The sequence below is a fragment of the Rhinichthys klamathensis genome, unplaced genomic scaffold, assembly GCF_029890125.1.
Source record: "Rhinichthys klamathensis goyatoka isolate OS25496 unplaced genomic scaffold, OSU_Roscu_1.1 h1tg000564l_1, whole genome shotgun sequence".
Lineage (NCBI taxonomy): Eukaryota > Metazoa > Chordata > Actinopteri > Cypriniformes > Leuciscidae > Rhinichthys > Rhinichthys klamathensis.
This window is the reverse complement of record NW_026607030.1, coordinates 71,344-92,570: the sequence shown is the minus strand read 5'-3', so window position 1 is coordinate 92,570 and position 21,227 is coordinate 71,344. Positions and strand designations below refer to the sequence as shown.

General features: G+C 38.9%; 1 protein-coding gene across 3 annotated transcripts in view; it reads left to right on the top strand.

The window, feature by feature from the left end:
* The first annotated feature begins 749 nt into the window (after positions 1–749).
* Positions 750–21,227, top strand: part of gabra1 (gamma-aminobutyric acid type A receptor subunit alpha1) — a 29,360-nt gene continuing 8,882 nt past the window's right edge. Inside the window, exons 1-8 of one of the 3 annotated variants that reach the window (XM_056239447.1) lie at positions 750–796; positions 2,994–3,094; positions 5,815–5,921; positions 14,481–14,548; positions 15,449–15,669; positions 16,229–16,311; positions 16,743–16,886; positions 20,515–20,667. In XM_056239447.1, the coding sequence (XP_056095422.1) occupies positions 3,015–3,094; positions 5,815–5,921; positions 14,481–14,548; positions 15,449–15,669; positions 16,229–16,311; positions 16,743–16,886; positions 20,515–20,667 (856 nt within the window). In that variant the 5' untranslated portion in view covers positions 750–796; positions 2,994–3,014. Of the gene's footprint in view, positions 797–909; positions 1,463–2,993; positions 3,095–5,814; positions 5,922–14,480; positions 14,549–15,448; positions 15,670–16,228; positions 16,312–16,742; positions 16,887–20,514; positions 20,668–21,227 lie in introns of those variants that run through there. The other 2 variants (XM_056239448.1, XM_056239446.1) reach the window with 2 other exon arrangements.

Sequence of the window (21,227 nt, the reverse complement as noted above, 5' to 3'; positions counted from 1 at the left end):
GTCCGTGGTGCTGAAGCGAAACGGGCAAAGTCATGCGGATCATGCATTCGAATTAATGCCACTCTCTTAACGTCAATCATTTATGAGTTACTTATTAGATGAAGGGTACGCTCGGCAAATAAAAACTTTCCTGGTGCACATGACACCGTCTGCAGAGTCACGTGCGAAACGTGATACGCAAGATCCGACTTTTATGCTCAGGTATTCCCAGGATGGAAACACGGTGACTTTAAGATTCGAGACATTATAAACCGACGTTCTGTTTAAAAGTTTAAAACTAGAGGTGTTTGCGTTGCAGCTGTTGCTCGCATTGCATCAGGTTAAAGTTGAACTATAGTCTGCTAATGACAGCGAGCGCGAGCTGCTACTCATCGTTTATCGTTTATCGAGATAAATCCCGTGTCGCGCATGCATGAACATGCACATGAACGTCAAGACGCTGTGGAGTTTGTGTGAATGCTTTCTTAATGTTTCAGTCCGTGCCATCATCGCTCTCTAACACTCAGCAGACTGAAATGGAAGCTCGCGACGTGGCCTCTAATAAGATGCGCTATTTTCCTCGTTAATGTCACGTTTAAAACACCCTCCGGCTTTTAGTTTGTGCGCTCACTACGCAAATTGTCAAAAAAGCTCCTCTGCAGATGCGCTGTAAGGACTGCGGATCTTCCATAAGCATTTGTTTAAAAATATCAGTGCAATATTCCAGGCGGTGGGTGAGTCAGTGAGAAGAGGGTTTGTAGAGACTGCTTCGAGGTGATTTTTTTGGGAGAAAGCTTCGAGTCATCGGGATTTTTCGGTGAGAAATGCATGCATTCCACTTTATTTTGGGTGTATCCATGTGCATGCACTGCGGTTTGGCATGCATTTTTTTTTGCATGCATGTGCATGTCTGTCATGCCTTTTACGTGGCAGTGCTCAATATCGTTGGTGTAATAATTAATAGCATGCTAATTGTGATGGAGATGATGCGCTTTGTGTTATTGTTCCAACGCAATGGAAGAGAGCGAGAAAGAGGCGAAATCCGGGTGAAATGTAAGAGGATTTGATCCCCAACCACTGAAAGAGATTAAGTCGACAGCAGCGCAAGTGAAATTGTGCTGCATATAAAAATAGGACGGATTGGTCTTTCGATGTGAGATTGGTACCTTCCATTCTGTAACACAATCGCCATGTACTCAAGTGATCTCATTTCAGGGACATAGCACAGTTGCTGCTCTGCTATAGTGAAGCTTTATTGTTGTGGATTTGGCTCTGGTAGATGACTAATTTGCTGTAAACCGGGAAGAGTTTCGATGAAGAGTGCGCGAGAGCTGCGCGCGCTCAGCATCATCATCATCAGCAGCAGTAGCAGCAGCCTCGAGCTCAAATTCAGAACAGCTCGCATCTCAGAGCATCATCTCCTCGCATCCAGACATAAAAAGACGTTTGCAAAAGTTTGACGATAAGGTGCAATCTATTTGACGTAAGTGTAGCCTATATGACTTGATGGTTGTGTCTTGGAAATTGTAAAAACCAGTGGTTGGGGGATCACGGCGGCATTAAAAGGTAGTGCCATATTCCTGGAAATCTAAAATTGATTATGAGCTACTTTTATATGTATGATATTTGTGGTGTGCATGTTTGCTGCGAACTTGGCTATAGTGGCGCACTGTTTGCTTAATTACTCCAATTTAATTACTACACGTTTAGGAAGAACCCCGTGGCGCACGCCCAATACTAATTCTGAGATACCTTGACTGAGAGACATGCTTTTGACGATGCACTCTCGCGACAGAACTCTAAAAGTGTGAATGTTATGGACTGTGTACGCATTATAATCCATGTGAAGTCAGGTAATTTCGCCCAGGTATATCACGTACAATTTTAATGTGTGCATCGTGGAAGTGCCTCGGCGAGTGATCAAGGTTTTTTGCATTAAGCTGTAAATCATGTTGTATGATGTTTATGTAGGATTAGAGCACCGATCGTGTGTGTAATGATTTGCGTTAATGCGTAGCGCCGACCGTCGGAATGAAAGCACACTGCTCTTGCCTATATTTTATAGCCTATGTATAGAACTCTGTTCATATGATGCACAGCCTTATATGTGTATGAGCACAAAATAATAGTCTAAAAGGTGTAAGTGCGATTAAACAATTAGTATTTGCATAGCGGGCTCGTGGCTTTTTCATATGCGGAATGACTGCCGTATTTTGCCATATTTCTTTAATCATTATCCTGACAATGCATAATTGCTGTAGTATTAATCTACACTATACATAAACTGTAACGGGGGCTTGGACCACCACAAAGCACCAATTCACATGAACGCGCAGTATTTATGAATATGCTCAGGCTTTAAATTAGATCTTAAGGGTTCAAACGAGGAAATATGAACATTTTGTACTTGTTAAACTACCATAAAGGGTATTGTGCAATTAAAGGATTCGCTTTTAGATAATTGGAAAGACTTAAGGTTGCATTAGTTAACATCAGTCACTACTTTGAGTTAACATGCATTAAGAATGAATAATACTTCTACAGCTTTTATTAATCTAAATTAATGTTAATTATTAAAATCGAAGGTTTGTTAACATTAGTTTGTGCACTGTGAATTAACATGAGCAAACAATGAACAGCTGTGTTTTTATTCACTAACATTAACAAAGATTAATAAATACTTGTAATAATCATTTTTAGTTCATGTTAGTAAACTAATGAAACCTTATTGTAAAGTGTTTCCAGATTAATGCTGCATCTCAAATTATTGTGAATCAACAAATCACATAACAGAATTGCTGTCCATAGACAGACTTTGATTGTTAACTGTGAGTTACGCCACAGATCTACTTGGAAAAACATTTTGTTTGTTTTTTGTCAAAAAAAAAGAAAAAACCTTCAAGTTTAATCAGATTTTTAATCATGTTCCAAATGAAAATTGATGCACTCCATATAAAGCTATTTTTTTCCATGTAGCAGATTATTACCTTAACTTTGTATTTTCTCTTCTTTAGTGAGGATTCATCCTTTGGAGAATGATGTGGGGTGGAAGGGGAGCAGCGTGGCTTTGGATTTGGGCCTGTTTACTGGTGACCAGTGTCCTGGCTGGAAAAAGGTATGTTTATGCACCTGATTTTGTTTCATATTTTACTCGTATCTTGGAATGATTAACACATTCTCTACTTTTGCTGATCATTCTCTTCGCTGTAGTTACAGTAATGTTTTTTTATTTTTTATATATATGTAATGACTTTGATCTAAATCTAGGTCTTTGATCTAGACCTATGATGTTAACTTAGACCAAGGATCAGAACCTCCGACTTCAAAGAGGATGTTATGCTAATGAAGCTTTCATTAATATTTTCATTCTGCTGTTTTCCTGTTATACTGCGTGGCTCATGGTGTTATTCTTAAGTGATTTCTTTCCTGACATACATTGTAAAGTAAGAAAACAAGATTATGCGCGAGTCCATCATCCATAAACAATATCACTGAATTATTTTATTTAGTTGGAACAAGACAAAAACATATAGTAAGATCGATTTTTTTAAAGCTTCTTTAAATATTGAGAAAAATGCAGAGGTTTGTACTCAAACTTCTTTTTTTTTTTCGTTGAAGTGTGATATTAACTGATGACTGTTACGTTTTTATCAATGCAGCTTGGGTTTTTCTGTGCTAATAGCAGAGAATTATGCTGCCGTTTAGGAAAAATAACGACAACAAAAACAGTGTTTTAATGATGCATATAATTCCATTTTTTGTACAGATCAGTAATCATGATTGTAAAATAATCACTGCAACACAAATGTCATGCCACGTTTTGCTTGCCTTAGATGTATGTTATACGTTTAGACAGGTGACAGTCACAGAATTGTATTCATTCCCATTAATATTTTATAACAATACTTTAAAAATGCCATAGGCATACAATGTCTTATTTGTAAGCTGTGTGTGAGAGCAGAGAGCACTGTTGCTGTCTATATGACCTGTAGATGGGGATGCTGTACAATGTTTAATAGAGATCTGTTTTCTGCTCATAAGCACTTGGATTTTACATTGTGTTATTCATCACTGCATGGTTTCTCATTCACCCAATTACCACCAAATGTACCAATATATATATATATATATATATATATACACACACATAGTAGTCTGCTGCGATCTTTCTCTGACTCTGAATTTTGTGCATTCTAATATTATTATTATTAACAGCGGATATGTAATTTTAGGTCAGGCTGACATTACCAGCATGCTGTGAGTGTTGTATGCGTAATATATGAGACTACGTTTTCCTCTCATGACCCCTTTTCAGTGTCGCTCATAGAGTCTGTGTGCGTGTATGTCTCTCTGCGCCGATGGGGGAAGGGTGGAAGGGTGGAATTCCTCTCGTTTTATTCGTCTCGTTGTTTTTGTGGCAGTCTGTTGTTGAATTCAGTGAGCTCCAAAGTTGTGAGCCCACTTGTGAAAAAAAGGTTAACACATTATTTTAGGTGACATGGTTACATGTTATTACATGTTCTTATTATAGTAATAACAGTAAATGATGCATTATTACTTACCCTAAACCAACCCATAACCCTAACTGCATGGTAGGTACATGTAGTTAAGTAATAAATACTTATTTGAGTGAGTACAATGTAACTACGTCACCTTAAAATCAAATGTAACCGAATAAAATGAAAACAGGAGAATCCCAAAATATTGAGAGAATACTGCTCGAGTCTGCAAGTTTGTATAAACCAGCTGATTTTAAAATGTTTGCTGTAATTGAAGCAATGAAATAGTAATTAAAAGGCCAGTTTTGACCAGTCATAACGTTTCTTTGTGAACAGTTCAAATCCCAGATTTTCAAAGTGACACTGTTCAGACTTTTAAACCGCATAGACCTCGTAACATACGTTCTTTGTGACAAAGGGAATTCTGCAAGGAGACCGCTTGAGATGAGGACATAAAACAAGTGCACTCTTCTTCTCAGCTAATTTTATTGAACTGCTTTGAATCGATAGTTGTCATTTGTCTATGTAGGTTTAGTGGAATATTCCTAGTGAAATTACGTGCAATAACAGATTTGATACATGGATAACCTGCATTAATGCGTGTGATGTCTCTCTCTCTTTCTTTCTTTCTGTCGTGTTCTCTCCCTCTATCTTTGCCATGTCAAAACACTCCGATCCGTGGTCCTTGCTAACTAATCGTGATGACCTCATCCTCTACTTGAAATCTGTTTCCATGCCAAGCTTATTTTTGAAACACCGAACAGTGTGATTGAGTCTGCATCCGCACGTGTCGTCCAGTACCTTTTAGCAGGAAAAGAATGCCAATGATTACCAAAAAAAAGCAAGCAATTACGTATGAACGGTTTTTAGGGGATGACAAATTGCTCACCATCCTTACAAGCTCTTAATCATAAAACACCATTTGACACTATATGACTAAACTGCATTTTGCTCATAATCATTTGTCTGAAATACTTAAGAGCAAAGATGTTAACAGAGTTCATTCGTTTTGCGGTCATTTTAACGTTTGGCTTCATGATGCCAGAACTCAGAATATCCACATGGATATTTGCATATAAAACAGTGTTTTAGCTAATTAATAATGCATTGTTCCTCTGATTATACCCCTTTGCTCCTAAGATGGAAGGAGACTTGTTTTTTTGTCTTCGGGCTAATACATTGCAAATTCTCTTTAAACAGGCTGGATGTTTGAGAATTACCCCGAGGAGGGTGTCTGATTTTACACAACAGGATCTAGTGTTCTAGCTATCCTTTTGCTGTTGATTATTGCTTTTGTTGGGTTTTGAATTGAACATCTGCTGTTTTGCATTGTCAGCTCCAGTCAGAATGCAGATGAGCAGAAAGACAACACCACAGTTTTCACCAGGATTCTGGACAGCCTCCTCGATGGCTATGACAACCGTCTTAGGCCTGGTCTAGGAGGTAGGTACAGAAGTTTCACTAATGCTTTATACAGATGTGTCCCAGTTTTCAGCCTTGTGGGAGTTCTTTGGTTTTAACGGTAAAAAGAAAATGGCTTTCCAGATTAACTTCTGCACTGTAAAAAATGATTTGTTAGTTTGACTAAAAAAAGTAAGTTACCTGGTTGCCTTAAAATTTTGAGTTAATTGAAACTAAAAATGTGAGTTTTTACAACAAGTGATTTTGTTGTCCTAACTTAAGATTAAATATTGTATCAATTTATTCAGCAATTAAAGGGATTAAGTTAACTTACAATTTTAAGTTCACTCAACTTAATTTAATATTATGTGAACAAACAATTTGAAGTTCACTCAACTTAATCTTAACTACATTTAGTTTGTTGTAACAATGAACTAAGAAGTTCACACGGTTGCCTTAAAATTATGAGTTAAATCAACTTCAACACAACTTAAAACAACAAAAGCTTTTTTGTTAAAACAAATTATTCTGGAATAACAGCACAAATAAACCATAACTTTAACATTTATTATAACATTCACAAAAATATGAATTAATTGAATTGTCTGACAAGTATAAATTATACTTATTAAATTATAATTGTATTTTAGTACTTTATAATTATAATTGTATTATAAATGTAGTCCAGAGGAAAAAGTTTCCACAAACACACACCATTCACCATTTATGTCTAGGCTGTTTGTATCTCTCTGATTTGATGCACTCACGTCAGCGAGGGTGTCATGATCTCGACTTGTTTAGTTTAATAGTTTCATTGTCATGTTCTGTTTAATTTCGTTTTCATGGTTCTCCCTGTTCCTATTTGCTCGAGTTCTCGTTTCTACTTTGTTTCCATGGTTTGATTAGTCACACACCTGTTTCTTTAAGTATCCACGTGTGTTTAAGCCTTCTGTTTTCTTTTATCTCTGTTCCACGTTAAAGTTGATGTTAGGGTGTGCTATCGTTCTCCGTGTTTATTAAAGTTTCTTGTTTCATCATCATTCTGCATCACGCATCTCATCTTTTGATTTAGGTACGTGCTACCCATGTTATTATTTTATTAGGATTTAAACCATGTAAGCTTTTCGAAGTTATTTATTGCACCAAAAAACACCTAAATCACTGGCCAGTTGCTCATTTGTATTTACTTGCCAAATGCATTTTTCAATCACAATTAAATCATGGTAAGAGACTTTTTAAAGCGGCAAATATTTCCTTTATACTAGGGGTGTGCAGTGAAACCAATATCTGTATCTGTTACAATCTCAAAATTATTTTTTGAACAGAATCATACTGCCAATCCAAACTGTATGCTAATTGTCAATCATATTTGACGATTGTGGTCCTGACAGAATTATAATTATAACATTTCTTCTAATTGTCGGAATCGATAGTCTCGATAGTCTAGTCTGATAGAATCGATCGTGCAGTGCTCATTGTATTAAGTTTACACTCATTCACTTCACACACTCATTATTGCGTAGTGATGTTAGAGGTTTATGTATAATTTTGTGCTATCCTCTGCCTCGGCTGTTATCCAGCAAACATGAGGACTGACTGTGGCTGCCGAATATTTTTCCTATTATTCGATAGAATTCATTATTTGTTTTGAAGCCATTATCCCTGCCTTTACGGATAAGGTATTGGGCTTCGGGCACATACTAATCTTACAAAATATCATCAAAAATGCTTTTTTTCGCCAAGCATTTCAACATTTTCTATAATGTCGAAATCTATAAAAAGTATCATTTTTACTACTATGTAAATCTTTCATTCACAGTAAGTGCCTTTCATTAAGCCATTACTATCAAATGTTTCATTTGCATGTCTTCTTGTTCAGTTTAATACTATTATAATACTATTTATTAATGCATTGTACTATTAACAGATTATCAAAAGATTTGAATAGATGTAGGTTCTATAGAATTGGTTTGCAATTTCCGAAACAGAAAACCAAATGAAATATAAATAGCAGAAGCAAGTTATCTCAGATGATAACCACAATGTTCCGAAGTGGAACTTCGACGCTGCGTCATGGTGTTGATGATATGCGGGAACACTCCGCGTTAACCGGTGTCTAAAACACGTGTGAATACATGGCAATTTTGATTGACTACGGCAGTTGGGCGACATCACAGGCACACCGACAGGCTATAAGAGGGCGCCAGAAGAAAATGTCATCAGCTCTTTTGTCTTCAGGAAGCCACTTTGTATGAGTGTGTGCATGTGAAATCTGAACCTGTGTTTCTCTCTGTGTTTGAAAAGTATCATGCAGCATGAAAAGAAAAAGTGGGTTAGAATCATGCTCTGACCTCATTTCATTACAAGTAGAGGATACACACGAGATGTGTGTCATCTGTCTTGGAGCGGAGCATATGCACGGCCAGCTCTCTATGGGGGCTGGCTGTGTTCACTGTGACTGTTTTACAGTGATGAAGCTCTACTTCCACCTGGCTTTCTTTAAGGGGGATAAGCACCCCGTGGTGCCTGTCCCGTTGCTGCCGAGGCGGCGCAGTGACTTAGATCATGGGTTTTGCAAATGGAACTGGCGGAGGAGTAAGAGACGGGTCTATCCCTTTCTCAAACTTCATCTGGAAGCTCGCTTGGCCGCTTCTTCCGATCTGGCAGAGAGCTCGTTATTGTTCACTTCTATTACTTATGAATTGAAGAAACTGCAACGCGCAATATGGCAGAATACGTCCTGCATTCTAAGTAAAAGAAAAGTCCATTGCGTCACTACAGCTGCCGTTAAAAGACTCACACTTAGGACTGCACATGCTCATTGGCTGGTCTAGCCTAAAAAATTAAGATTTTGTCATGCTATTTGAGCATAAGAAACAACATTTATGAGACAGTTCATGTCAGATTTTGTTGCTGATTTGAAATATGTTATTCAATTGTGAGTTCGGCAAGCAGTTTTTCAGATGTCAGGATTCAAATAGATAAGACTTGGTCTTGGATGCCTGAAATAGCTGGCCGTAGGTATTGCAAATATGGCCGCTGAGTGAACAGACTTTTCTTGAAAGGGACTTTGGTTAGACGAGACGGGAGTTGAGACGGATGTTTTAAGTGAGCCCGTCATCTCCCCCACCCCAGAGAAAAGGAGGAATGTGCTCCAGCCAGATTAGATGAGCGATTCCTCCCAGGACATAAACGCTTTCCTCCCATGAGCCTTCCGTTTCTTCCTGATCTCCACGATGTGCTTCCTCATGTAATCACATAAGAATTGGCTGTACAGAAGAGGAGTTTCACTCCCTCATCTGTCGTACCTCCACCATGAACCTAGAGGTAATAATGTGGACATAGTGGTGGAGCTGTTAACACATTTCCTAACTGTTCGTGAGGAGTAGGGTTGGGTACCGAAACTCGGTGCCAATAGGGAACCGGTTCCGACGTAAACGGTAGTAACCAGACCGAATAAGAACGACAATTTCGGTGCCTGATTTCGGTGCCTGACTGAAATACACACACACGCGCAGTCTCTTCTGTCTTGCATGCGTGCTCTTGCTCGCAAGGTTTGGCTGCATTTCACGTGTAAAATTACGCGTCAGAAAGCCCTCTGGGTGTGCCGATAGTCTGAATCCATATAGAATCAAGCCAATACATTGGCTGATGGCGCGGGCGCCGCCTCGACGCACTTACGTCGTCATATTATGTTGGCGCGCGCGCGCCATCTGCTCCTCAGATTTCTCTGTCGAAAAAGGAAGCTGGTCGGCAGCGCGAGGAGCTTGGCAGCGTCTCGTTCCCTATTGAGAGAACATAGGTTACACCAGTAACCAGATATGTTCTCTTTCATAGGTTCACTCAACGCTGCGAAGCTAAGAAGCAGTGGATTTGTATTTGTAGGCTGCTGTATCACGTGCCGTTTGAACTGACACGCTACAGCGATCTGTCACATTTCAAAGAGCCAAAACGTTATTTATTGTGTGAATCTCCTAAAAATATTGACAGAATCTGACAGCTGTGGATTTGTTCCATATCAAAAGTAACCTTGTCTGTCGGTGTCAGTGTCCTCTTTGTCCGCGATTTTTCTCTGCGTGAGAAAATGGATGTGTGGCGTGCGTGAGAGCGTGTGAAAAGGGTCAATTGCGTGAGTCTCACGGTCAATGCGTGAGAGTTGGCAGCTCTGCCTGCTAGTAATCTCTATTAATCTCCAGTATTATTACATTGTTTGATACAATATTGTTTTATTTGATATTATGTAAATGTGGATTTTTATTTTATATTGGTTTTATTATTATTTGTATTTATATTGTTTAAAGATTTAAGTTAATATTGTGTCCAGTTTGGCCCTGTAAATAAAAGGGTATTATTTTTTGATAAAGTGTGTGCGGTTTCGTTTTCTTAAGTAGGCCTACCGTTTCAAGAACCGTTTAGGCACCGGAACCGTTTAAAAAATACCGAGTAGGTACTGGTATCGGATAAAACCCAACCGATACCCAACCCTAGTGAGGAGTAATGGAATGACGCTGCATAAATATGTGGACAGAGTCCACTGTCCTTCAGCACTTTGGCCAGAGGTGGATATGCATCTAGAACTGTAGGAAATGGGCTACCAAAACCCTATGAGGGCCACTTGGTAGAGAGTAGTTGAGAGCAGCGCTATAACTTAGTAGCCTCCTTCCGGTTTACACTGGATGTTGTAGCTTGATGGGAATACATTGGCTCATTTCCTTAGGAGACCTGACTAACAGGTAGAGTGCTTCTCTTGGGGTTCAGCGGTGACACTCTTACGGTAGGGCACTTCTGAGAAATCGCAGTGGGTGTCGCTCCTACTGTGTGGCCCTCTCTAGTCACGGATGTCGTAGGCGGCGACTAGCTTTGTCGACTTGATTCTTTGATGATCGGCAATGGAGAGCATGGAAGTGTAGAGCTGGCGTAGGTGTTCCACTCTTGGTGCTCTCTCGCCAGATCTCCCAAGAGTACTTGGGAGACTCCTAGAGGAGACTTGAGGGTATAGCAAACAGTTGAGATTTTACTGCTCTCTCCTGAGGCCTCTTCTAATCCTTAAGGACGGGATGCTTAATTACATGCTCCCTTTGGTTAGGTTGCCCTTTAGAGCTTATAGCCGAGGGATTGTTATGGTCGGAGTTGCAGTACTTTAGTCTGCCCTCTTCCAGTTTGGAGTTGCTGGTGGACGCAGTTAAGCTGCTGCCTCCCTAGCTGGCTCGGCTCCCGGGACAGTTATACAGGTAAGTATGGATCGGAGGGTATTGAGCTGTGGACCCCGCACCTCAGGCACCTAAGTTCTTGGTCACTCAGTGCGCTGTATAGCTTTGGCTATAGCCAAGCTCGCTTGGTTAATTTCACAGGACAGTGATCGGGCATTTGTTCATACCCCCTCTCATTTTTTCATACCCCTTTTAGAAACATTTTATAATACGTTTACAGTAATAAAGTATTTAGATATAATCTGCAAACTATTAGTTTATATTTAATGAATAGTTTATAAACTATAGTTAATGCATTAATAGACTATATACAAACAATGAGTTCTTCATACATTGTCACTGTAATTAACAAATTATTATTGTTTAATTAGCTCATATATTAATCATTAAATCATGCTTTGTTTTAAAATTAATTAAGTGCTTTAAACCTATGTTGAAAATGAAGCTTTTAATGTTGTTTATATGACTATGTGGTGTTTTTAATATGCTTTAAAACAGACCATGTGCAAATGCATGAGTCAACACCATTTTATATGTCAACACCTGAGTATATTCTCCTTAAAACTGCAGTGAACCAAAGACAGTCTCAAAAACACGGTTTGAAATCGCTGGTGTTTCTGACGTCACAAACGACCTTGTAACTCTTGGATCTCTGAGCTGGTGTGAGTGGAGCTGGGGCTCATTTGCATATTCATAGAACCACGTATACTAAATGAGGCAAGGGTGTAGAGTAACATACACGCTATTTTAAGGCATGAAGAATTTTTTTTTCCAAGGAAAAAACTTTTAAATGTAATTTTTGTGATCAAAGATTAGTTTTAAGGGATACAATTGTTGACTACAGAGGTTAATACGTTGTTAACAAAGCATTATCTATCTCTTTACATATGAGCTAATTAAACAATAACACTATGTTAATTACAGTGACAATGAATGAAGAGCTCATTATTTGTATATAGTCTATTAATGGACTAACTACAGCTTATAAACCATGAATTAATTATAAACTAATATATACATATATATATATATGTGAGTGGGTGGTCACGAAAACCAGTCAGTATCTGGTGTGACCACCATTTGCCTCACGCAGAGCAACACATCTCCTTCGCATAGAGTTGATCAGGTTGTTGATTGTGGCCTGTGGAATGTTGGTCCTCTTCAACGGCTGTGCGAAGTTGCTGGATATCGGCAGGACCTGGAACATGCTGTCGTATACGCCGATCCAGAGCATCCCAAACATGCTCAATGGGTGAGATGTCCGGTGAGTATGCTGGCCATGCAAGAACTGGGATGTTTTCAGCTTCCAGGAATCTTTACAGATCATTGCAACATGGGGCCGTGCATTATCATGCTGCAACATGGGGTGATGGCCGTGGATGAATGGCACAACAATGGGCCTCAGGATCTCGTCACGGTATCTCTGTGCATTCAAAATGCCATCAATGAAATGCACCTGTGTTCGTTGTCCATAACATACGCCTGCCCATACCATAACCCCACCGCCACCATGGGCCACTCGATCCACAACGTTGACATCAGCAAACCGCTCACCCACACGACGCCATACACGCTGTCTGCCATCTGCCATGTACAGTGAAAACCGGGATTCATCCGTGAAGAGAACACCTCTCCAAAGTGCCAGACGCCATCGAATGTGAGCATTGCCCACTCAAGTCGGTTACGACGACGAACTGCAGTCAGGTCGAGACCCCGATGAGGATGACGAGAGTGGCCTTTGATTGTGGCCAGCCTAAGGCACACCTGTGCAATAATCATGCTGTCTAATCAGCATCTTGATATGCCACACCTGTGAGGTGTATGGATTATCTCGGCAAAGGAGAAGAGCTCACTAGCACAGATTTAGACAGATTTGTGAACAATATTTGAGAGAAATAGGCCTTTTGTGTACATAGAAAAAGTCTTAGATCTTTGAGTTCAGCTCATGAAAAATGGGGGCAAAAACAAAAGTGTTGTGTTTATAATTTTGTTCAGTGTACATGGTGTTGATATATATATATATATATATATATATATATATATATATATATATATATATTAAGATAAATAAATGTAAATAAAGGTTTATGTATAAGGTAAAATAATACACAATTAGACTTAATGTATTTATAAACATTTTAAGAACACTTACTATTAATGTCTAATAAAGGTTTAAAGCACTTAATGGCAATTTTGTATTTTCAATGACCTAATGTAAAGTGGGAACTATTTACTCTGAATTATCATTGACAAATTTTACTTTACTTCAGCTTTAAAATTTAGCTGCATGATAGTTATGATTAACAAGTTGTTAATAAAGCATTAAAAAAAACATGATGGACTCTTTACATATGAGCTTATTAAACAATAACACTTTTTTAATTACAGTGACATTGAATGAAGAACTCACTATTTTATTATAAATAGTTATTATAATAACAATATAGAGACTACAATTTATAAACTATTAGTTAACTATAAACTAATTGTTTGCAAATGATTTATAAGTGTTTTGTTACTATATACTTATTATAAAGTGTCACCAAACCTTTTGATAACACACTGGATAGATACTTTTACAAACATTATACATTTTATGTAAATTATGTCACTTATTAAACGTAAGTGTATTGTCTAATCTGTCAGCTGTAGAATATAGTACTGTATCATCTTATAAAATAAAATAAACTGTGGTGATAAACCAAATGTAGGCTACTTATTACATATTAATAAATATGTAACATAATAAAAATATATGCATAACTGTAATTAAAGCATGCGATCAGGGTTGGATTTTTTTTTTTTTAGCTATGATACAAGTATGATCAGTTTTAATTTAAAAAAATTAGATATTGCATGCAGAAACGTTCCTTGTCAAAAATTTAATTAATTAGCTTTGAACAGAACTGACTAATTAATTAAGTTGGCAAGAATCTCTTCACACATGTGGCATATATTTTTTAATTTTCAATGTGTTTGTTTGGCCTTACTCCCAATACCGTATGAACTAACAACTTCCATCAACATCAGTCATTATTACATGACATATATACACTGCTTTTCTTGGAGGCAAGATAGTAAGGTTCATTTCTGCATAAACAACACCAAACTATGTATGCAGAACGTTATAGTGAGGTTTTTACTTGATGTGATTTAAAATGTAAGTACTTTTGTTAAAAGAAAAGATAAGAAGAGAAAACTGGATCAAAATATCCCAGGAATTATTGGAAGCGTGTTGCCAAAATGAGATACTGTAGAACTAATGCAGTTTGAGTGTGCTGAACCTCGATTAGATCAAAGACGGCCAGGTTGAACCTCTGGATTAAAGGGTTGTTTAAACTAATGACCAACTCTGATTGACACTCAACTTGCTCATTTCTTGCTTCAACAGAGCGTGTAACTGAAGTCAAGACTGACATTTTCGTGACGAGTATTGGACCAGTATCGGACCATGACATGGTAAAACCTCTTTTTTCTTTCTTTCTTTCTTTAAATGTCACACATTTTCTGTGTTGCCATTGTTCAGAGGAATCATTTACAGGGTTAAATAATTTGTGGGGCTACTGTATATACTTTAACATGTTAGTTGTTTTGTGGTGCAAACTGCCCCATTTAGTTTCAGCCTCCCCTGTACACATTTAACCCTCCAGCTGGGATATGGCTCTAATTGTTATTATTTTGTCTTTATTATACTTACTGACGACTTTCTATTCACACTGTTTTAATACCTAATTTCTTTGATAAAACTTCTTTGTAATTGCACCTTCTTTGACTTGTATCAAATGTCCTTGTCATGTCATGTCTATCCTTGTTCAACTGGTCGAAGTTGATATGTTATTTAGAAAGTAAATTAGCAATGCAATACTTTTTAGACAGAGTAATTAGTACAGTAATCTAAATACAGTGTTAAAGATGTAATTAGTAGCAATTAATTAATACTTTTTTAGAGTAACTTACTCAACACTAATCAGTTTCATAATGGATGATCATGTGAAAATGGGGGGGCTGCCCGCAGCTATGACAATCAGTAGTTGTTAGAATGATTCATGCCACTAATTATAGCCACCAATGCTTCAGAAAGCTCATGGCTCCTCCTGTGCCTGCAGTTTTGCCGAAATTACTGCACAACATCTACTCTACAAGTATCAATTAGAATCCTTTAAAGTATTTGAGGATAAATGAAGAAGCTTGTTTTGTCACATTCCAAGCTTAACAGCAAATGGTGACTATGAACTATAATTGTATGACAAGAGTGTAACATTTTTTTGTAAACAAAATACTGTTACTAAAACTACACATGGATTTAAGATAAATTTGAAAATATTATCAAAATGAAAGTGAAAATATGTGGTCTTGCAGGAGTACACCATAGATGTGTTCTTCAGGCAGAGCTGGAAGGATGAGAGGCTGAAATTCAAAGGTCCCATGGCAGTGCTTCGTCTCAACAATCTCATGGCTAGTAAAATCTGGACCCCCGACACCTTTTTCCACAATGGCAAGAAGTCAGTCGCCCATAATATGACCATGCCTAACAAACTTCTACGGATCACAGAGGAAGGAACTCTGCTTTACACCATGAGGTGAAGCTGCTACTTGTTTTCATCTTCTTAGCAAGAACAGAAGGTGCATTTGGTGACCTTTTCATGCTATTTCCTTTTAATGCTGGTGTTTTATCTCAAGTGATTGCACTTGAGAACCGAGCAGTAGTAATTTATATCTATAGGGTGGGGGGCCTGACTGTCTGGGGATGAGTAGGATAGATGGATGGATATAAATATTTATTTATATTTAAAAATATATATTAAATTTATATTAAATTTATATTAAACCAACGACAAAATGTGTACATATTTCAATAACATTGTGGTAATGCCATTTTTTGGATAATCTAGTGAATTAAATTTATTAAACACAAAAAGTGAAATGTATCGATGTGTACATCTCTAAATTCGGAATGGATGAGCAGTGACTGCATATCAGGGGAATTCCATATCAATGCATCTAATTACACCGCATAGTAACAGATACCTACAAATAATACCAACTGTATGTCTATCATTTTGAAAGAGTATGTTGTAACTTGTAATTAACTGTCAAGGGGTCTAAATATTGTATCCCACCTTCTCTCTTGTGTCTCAGGCTTACAGTCAGAGCTGAATGTCCGATGCACTTAGAGGACTTCCCAATGGATGCCCATGCTTGCCCTCTCAAATTCGGCAGTTGTAAGTGCTGTGCTGTTTTACATTTTTGTTCCGTAGAAAGTTCATAACCTACACAAAGTCTCTAAACTGAGTACCTGTGAGCAAACGGTGACTTTCTCATAGGTCCACAGAGTGTAGATTTCATCTCTGACATAGCACCTCACATAACTGAGTTCCGGACAGATTTAGCCAGCTCTACCCTGACCCAACTAATCATTGAAAAGAAAGAACAGATGTATCTACGCCGGAGAAAGAATCAGGAGGAAAAGAAGCATGAATAAAAAACAAGCTTGAGACTCAAAGCCACAAGGCTCTAAATATTTCAGTGTCTGCTGCGTCTCTGCTGTGCTTGAGAATCCACTGCAGTATATGACCCCAGGAAGCACTGACAGCTGAAAAGTGACTTCTTCAGTTTAAACACTTTTATTTTGTGTTTTGTTTGTTTGCACCAGATGCATACACAAGGGCTGAAGTGGTGTATGTATGGACACGAGGGGCAGCGCAATCTGTGGTTGTGGCTGATGACGGCTCACGCCTCAACCAGTATGACTTGATGGGACAGACTGTCGACTCGGGTGTGGTGCAATCCAGCACTGGTTCGTTGTTATACCCTTAAATTAATTTAAATAATATTACTTTTCCATTCTGTAGTTTTATTTGTGCAAGTTTACTTCAAAGTATCATGCCCATCATTTTTCTTGTTGATTTATTCTGTTCTCTTTTTTATTGGCCAATTGATCAGAATTCATCTAAACATTCTAAATCATAAACATCTGAATATTGTTCTAATATGAACTGTGAACAGTTTTACACATGAGCAAATGCTCTAAATATCACAGCTTCCAGATGAAAACACATAGCAGATAGATTTATTGGCAACATATGAGCAATAAGTGGTTATTTGTTCCCATGAGCGAAATTCAGGTGCAAAAGAGCAGCATCAAACATAAAGTGCATAAAGCAACATTGTTTTCTTTACACAAGAATATGGACAATCCATGACAAAACACAAAATAAAAAAGTGTAGAATTGAATGAACAATGCATAATCTATCATAAATATAAAAACATTGTAATATTTAGCTTGGTTTTCAGTTTATGTTCAGTTCTGTTCAGTTTCTGAGAACTGGGGTTACATCCAAACTGTAAAACCTGATGAATATGTGCCGAGAGGACCAACCTGCTGCAGCACATACATCGTGAAGTGATGCACCCTCAGCAAAGGTCTTGGAAGAGGCCATACTCCTTGTGAAATAACCCCTGACCTCTACAGCTGAAGCCATACCACACGCCTTGTAGGAGAGGGTGATAGCATCAGTAATCCAATGCAAGATGCACTGCTTGGTAACCGTATTTCCTCCATTGTGACCACCGAATTAAATTAGAAACACAGAGGATTAAAACCACAAGCCTGAGCGGTGGACATAAGTTGTAGATCCTTAAAGCACAGACTAGACATAACAGATGCAGACTTTCTTACTCTTGCGTCTCATGAGGTGGAGGGAGGAAAGCCTGCAAGACAACTGGCTAACCAGCCATAGAAGGAACTTTTGGGATATAGTCCGGTCTAGGGTGTAGTATAGCTCTGACATCACCTGAAGCAAAGTCTTAGCTGGAGGAGGCTACTGAAAGGGCCTGCAGGTCTCCTACTCTCTGGAGTAATGTCTGGGACTGATTCCAAGGCCTCAAACCCTCTCTTAAGGCTCCCAGGACCAATTTTAGGTACCAGGATGAAACTCGTGACCAACAGATAGGCTGCATCCATCTGACACCATGCAAGAACTGAGAAACTATGGGTGCCTCCCCGCAGAAGATCCGTTCAGAGATGTGTTGGCTAGCAGAAATGGCTGCTACATACACCTTTAAGATAGCAGGAGCCATCCCTGCTGCGAGATCCTCTTGAAGGAACTTCAGTCCTGGACTGACAGGGCAGTTAAGTTGATCCACATCATGTTGCTTTGAACCAAGACACAAGCAGTTGTCATTTCAGGGCATATAACCCCCAGAATATAAACTACTCTCAAAGACAGGAACTTGTTCTCTGCCCAGAGCAGGATCTGCTGCACCTGCCTGAAAATGGGGCCCGAACGCAGCGTGCCCTGGTGATTGATATAAGAGACCACCGAGGTGTTGTCCGTGCAGACTAACATGCGGTGTCCCTTCAAATGTGGGAGGAAGTGTTTCTAAGCTAGAAACACTGACCTCATCTCAAGGCAGTTTATGTGCCATGAGGTATGAGGGCCCTCCCAAAGGCCACGGGCTGGTCGGCCATCGAGAATCGCACCTCAGCCTGTGAGAGACCTATTGGCCTAGCTTGATAGTCTCTCACAGTTAGGATTGAATTTACATGTGCAGGTGACATATGTGCCTGCATTATGGTCGATTCCCACACTATTCCTAGAAAAGTGGTTCTCTGTTTTGGAGAAAGCATACTCTTCATGAGGTTCAGCCTGAGCCCCAAACGCTTCATATGAGCGAGCACAAGATCTCGAGGTCGAGGATCCTGCCCTTGGTGTACATGTGTGGGGACAGAGCTAGGCCGAAAGGAAGTTCTCGATATTGGTAAGCTTTGCCCCCGAAAGCAAACCTGAGAAACATCCTGTGTTCCGAATAGTACGGTTCAGGCCCCTTAGATCTAAAATTGGACGCAGACCCCCATCTTTGTTGGGTACTATAAAATACCAACTGTAAAACCCTGTGTCTCTTTCTGGGAGGGGTGCATGTTCTATGGCCCCTTTCGCCATATTCACAGTTCTTGTTTGAGGAAGACTTTGTCTCCTTCCTGGCGCACTTTCGTTACCATTACTCCTTGGAAACTAGGTGGACGGTAGACATCTGAATCCTGTAACCTTTTGTTACAGACCTTGGGCAAAAGTTGCCACACTGTCACAAAGTTTGACAGATGAATCTTTTTTTTCAATAGAATTGGTCTGTTTGGTGCCCTCAAGCAGCGGACTGGCAGAGAACACCTGAACTGTTCAGAAGAATGAATCGCTTGTGAGCGAAGATGGGGCGAGGAGGGTGAGCGAAGATGGGGCGAGGAGGGTGAGCGAAGATGGGGCGAGGAGGTTTATGACGCTTGTGTATGAACATGAGCGGAGGATGGATACTTCCACAATCTTGACACCTCAGTGTGAAGATCGGGAAAGAATGTGATATGGCGGTGAGGAGGCTGTACTCGCATTGATATGAGGAAGTGGTCATCCAGTTTGCATACATTTTCTCTCATCGGGCCAATCCAGATTTAATTTGGCCACTGCACAAGTAACAACCTCAAGCAGCTCTTCAAAAATGTCAAACTGGGGAATCTGCTCTGCTGAAGCACTCGCCTGCTTATCCACATTCAGTCCCTCAGGATCAGATGCAGAAAGCATGAGTTCCACGTTTTGGTCTGAAGAATTCGCAGAGCGAACTTCGAGATAAAAAATTTCCTCCTCCGAGTCAGCGGAGTGTGTGTCTCAAACTCTGTCTCTGCCAACTCAACCTGCGAGACCCATGACCGGAGTTTCCACGCTACAGTTCAACTGAGCAGAACTGGTGCGAGTCCTGACTGACAAATCCAGACTGATGTCACAGACACACAACACAATGGAGGATTGCAGACACACATTCAAAAAAAACATACGGCTTCTTTTCAGATTAATTATAATTAATCATGCATATCAATAATTGCAGAGAAAAGTCCCTAAAAGATATTTCAAATGTATTGTTATAGAAGATGAGTAAATCATTGAATAGTAATAGAATTACTTTCGAGGTAAATTTATTGTTTTTCCCTCATTCTTTTTCATATAGTTCAACATAAGTCTATCACTGGGCTATAGTCCACAGATGTCCATCTTACAGTTGAGTTTGTCAGTTTTAAAATGATTTTAATATCAAACTTAAATAATTTTAAGTCATCTTGGAAGTTCGCTGAGCTCCCCTAGTGGACTACGGCCCTCTGATTGAGAACCAATGGTGCAATTTGATTAAACTTGAAGACTCAAACATGAAAGTTGCTCTTCGAGCTTGATTTTTTTTAAGAGGATACAGAAATCCCTTATAACGATTTATTTATGGATCAGGTGGCATGATTAATTGCATTAATTTCATGTTCATTTCTTTATAATAACCCATGGTAAAATAACATGTTAAATTGACTGTTCTAATATACACACTAATCAATGTTTTTAGTCCTTTTTTCAAAACTTTCTCACTTCAATCTCTTTCTCTGCACTTTCAGGAGAGTATGTTGTCATGAAAACACATTTCCATCTGAAAAGGAAGATTGGTTACTTTGTCATCCAGACGTATTTGCCATGTATCATGACAGTGATCCTGTCCCAGGTGTCCTTCTGGCTAAACAGGGAATCTGTCCCTGCCAGAACTGTGTTTGGTGAGTGTCCAAATTATGTAAGTTAACCATTCAATGTTAGCATCACACTACAGCAGTCTCCAACTCTTCAACAGATCTTTTCCAAAATCTTCAAATCTAGTGAGCTGTTTTACTGTCTACGTAGCTACTTTCTAAATCAGCATTCTGCATGAAATGAAATCTCTTATATTGTTGATTTGGAATAATCTACCTATGCAGCTACTCCTTACACCACAAAAACAGTTCCTCATGAGACTTACAGAGGTGTACAGCGAAGTACCTTTGCATCTGTATCTGTAGCAATGACAAAATTATTTAATTATTCATACAATTATTCTTTTTTAACAATAATACTAAATGGTAAATAAAAAGGGGGGAAAGTTCTTTAGTAGAGTACTTAGGTTTCATTTGTGTGTGGGGTGGGTGGGACGTGTCCCCACAATTGTTTGATTCGATTTTGTCTCTATCAATTTTTGAAAGCCATGAACAAAATAGCTTGAATCCAGAATCCTTGAAACTTGAATACTGTGCCAGGAGAATTCTGTGTGTCTGTGTAATGTATTATATAACTCATATCAGAA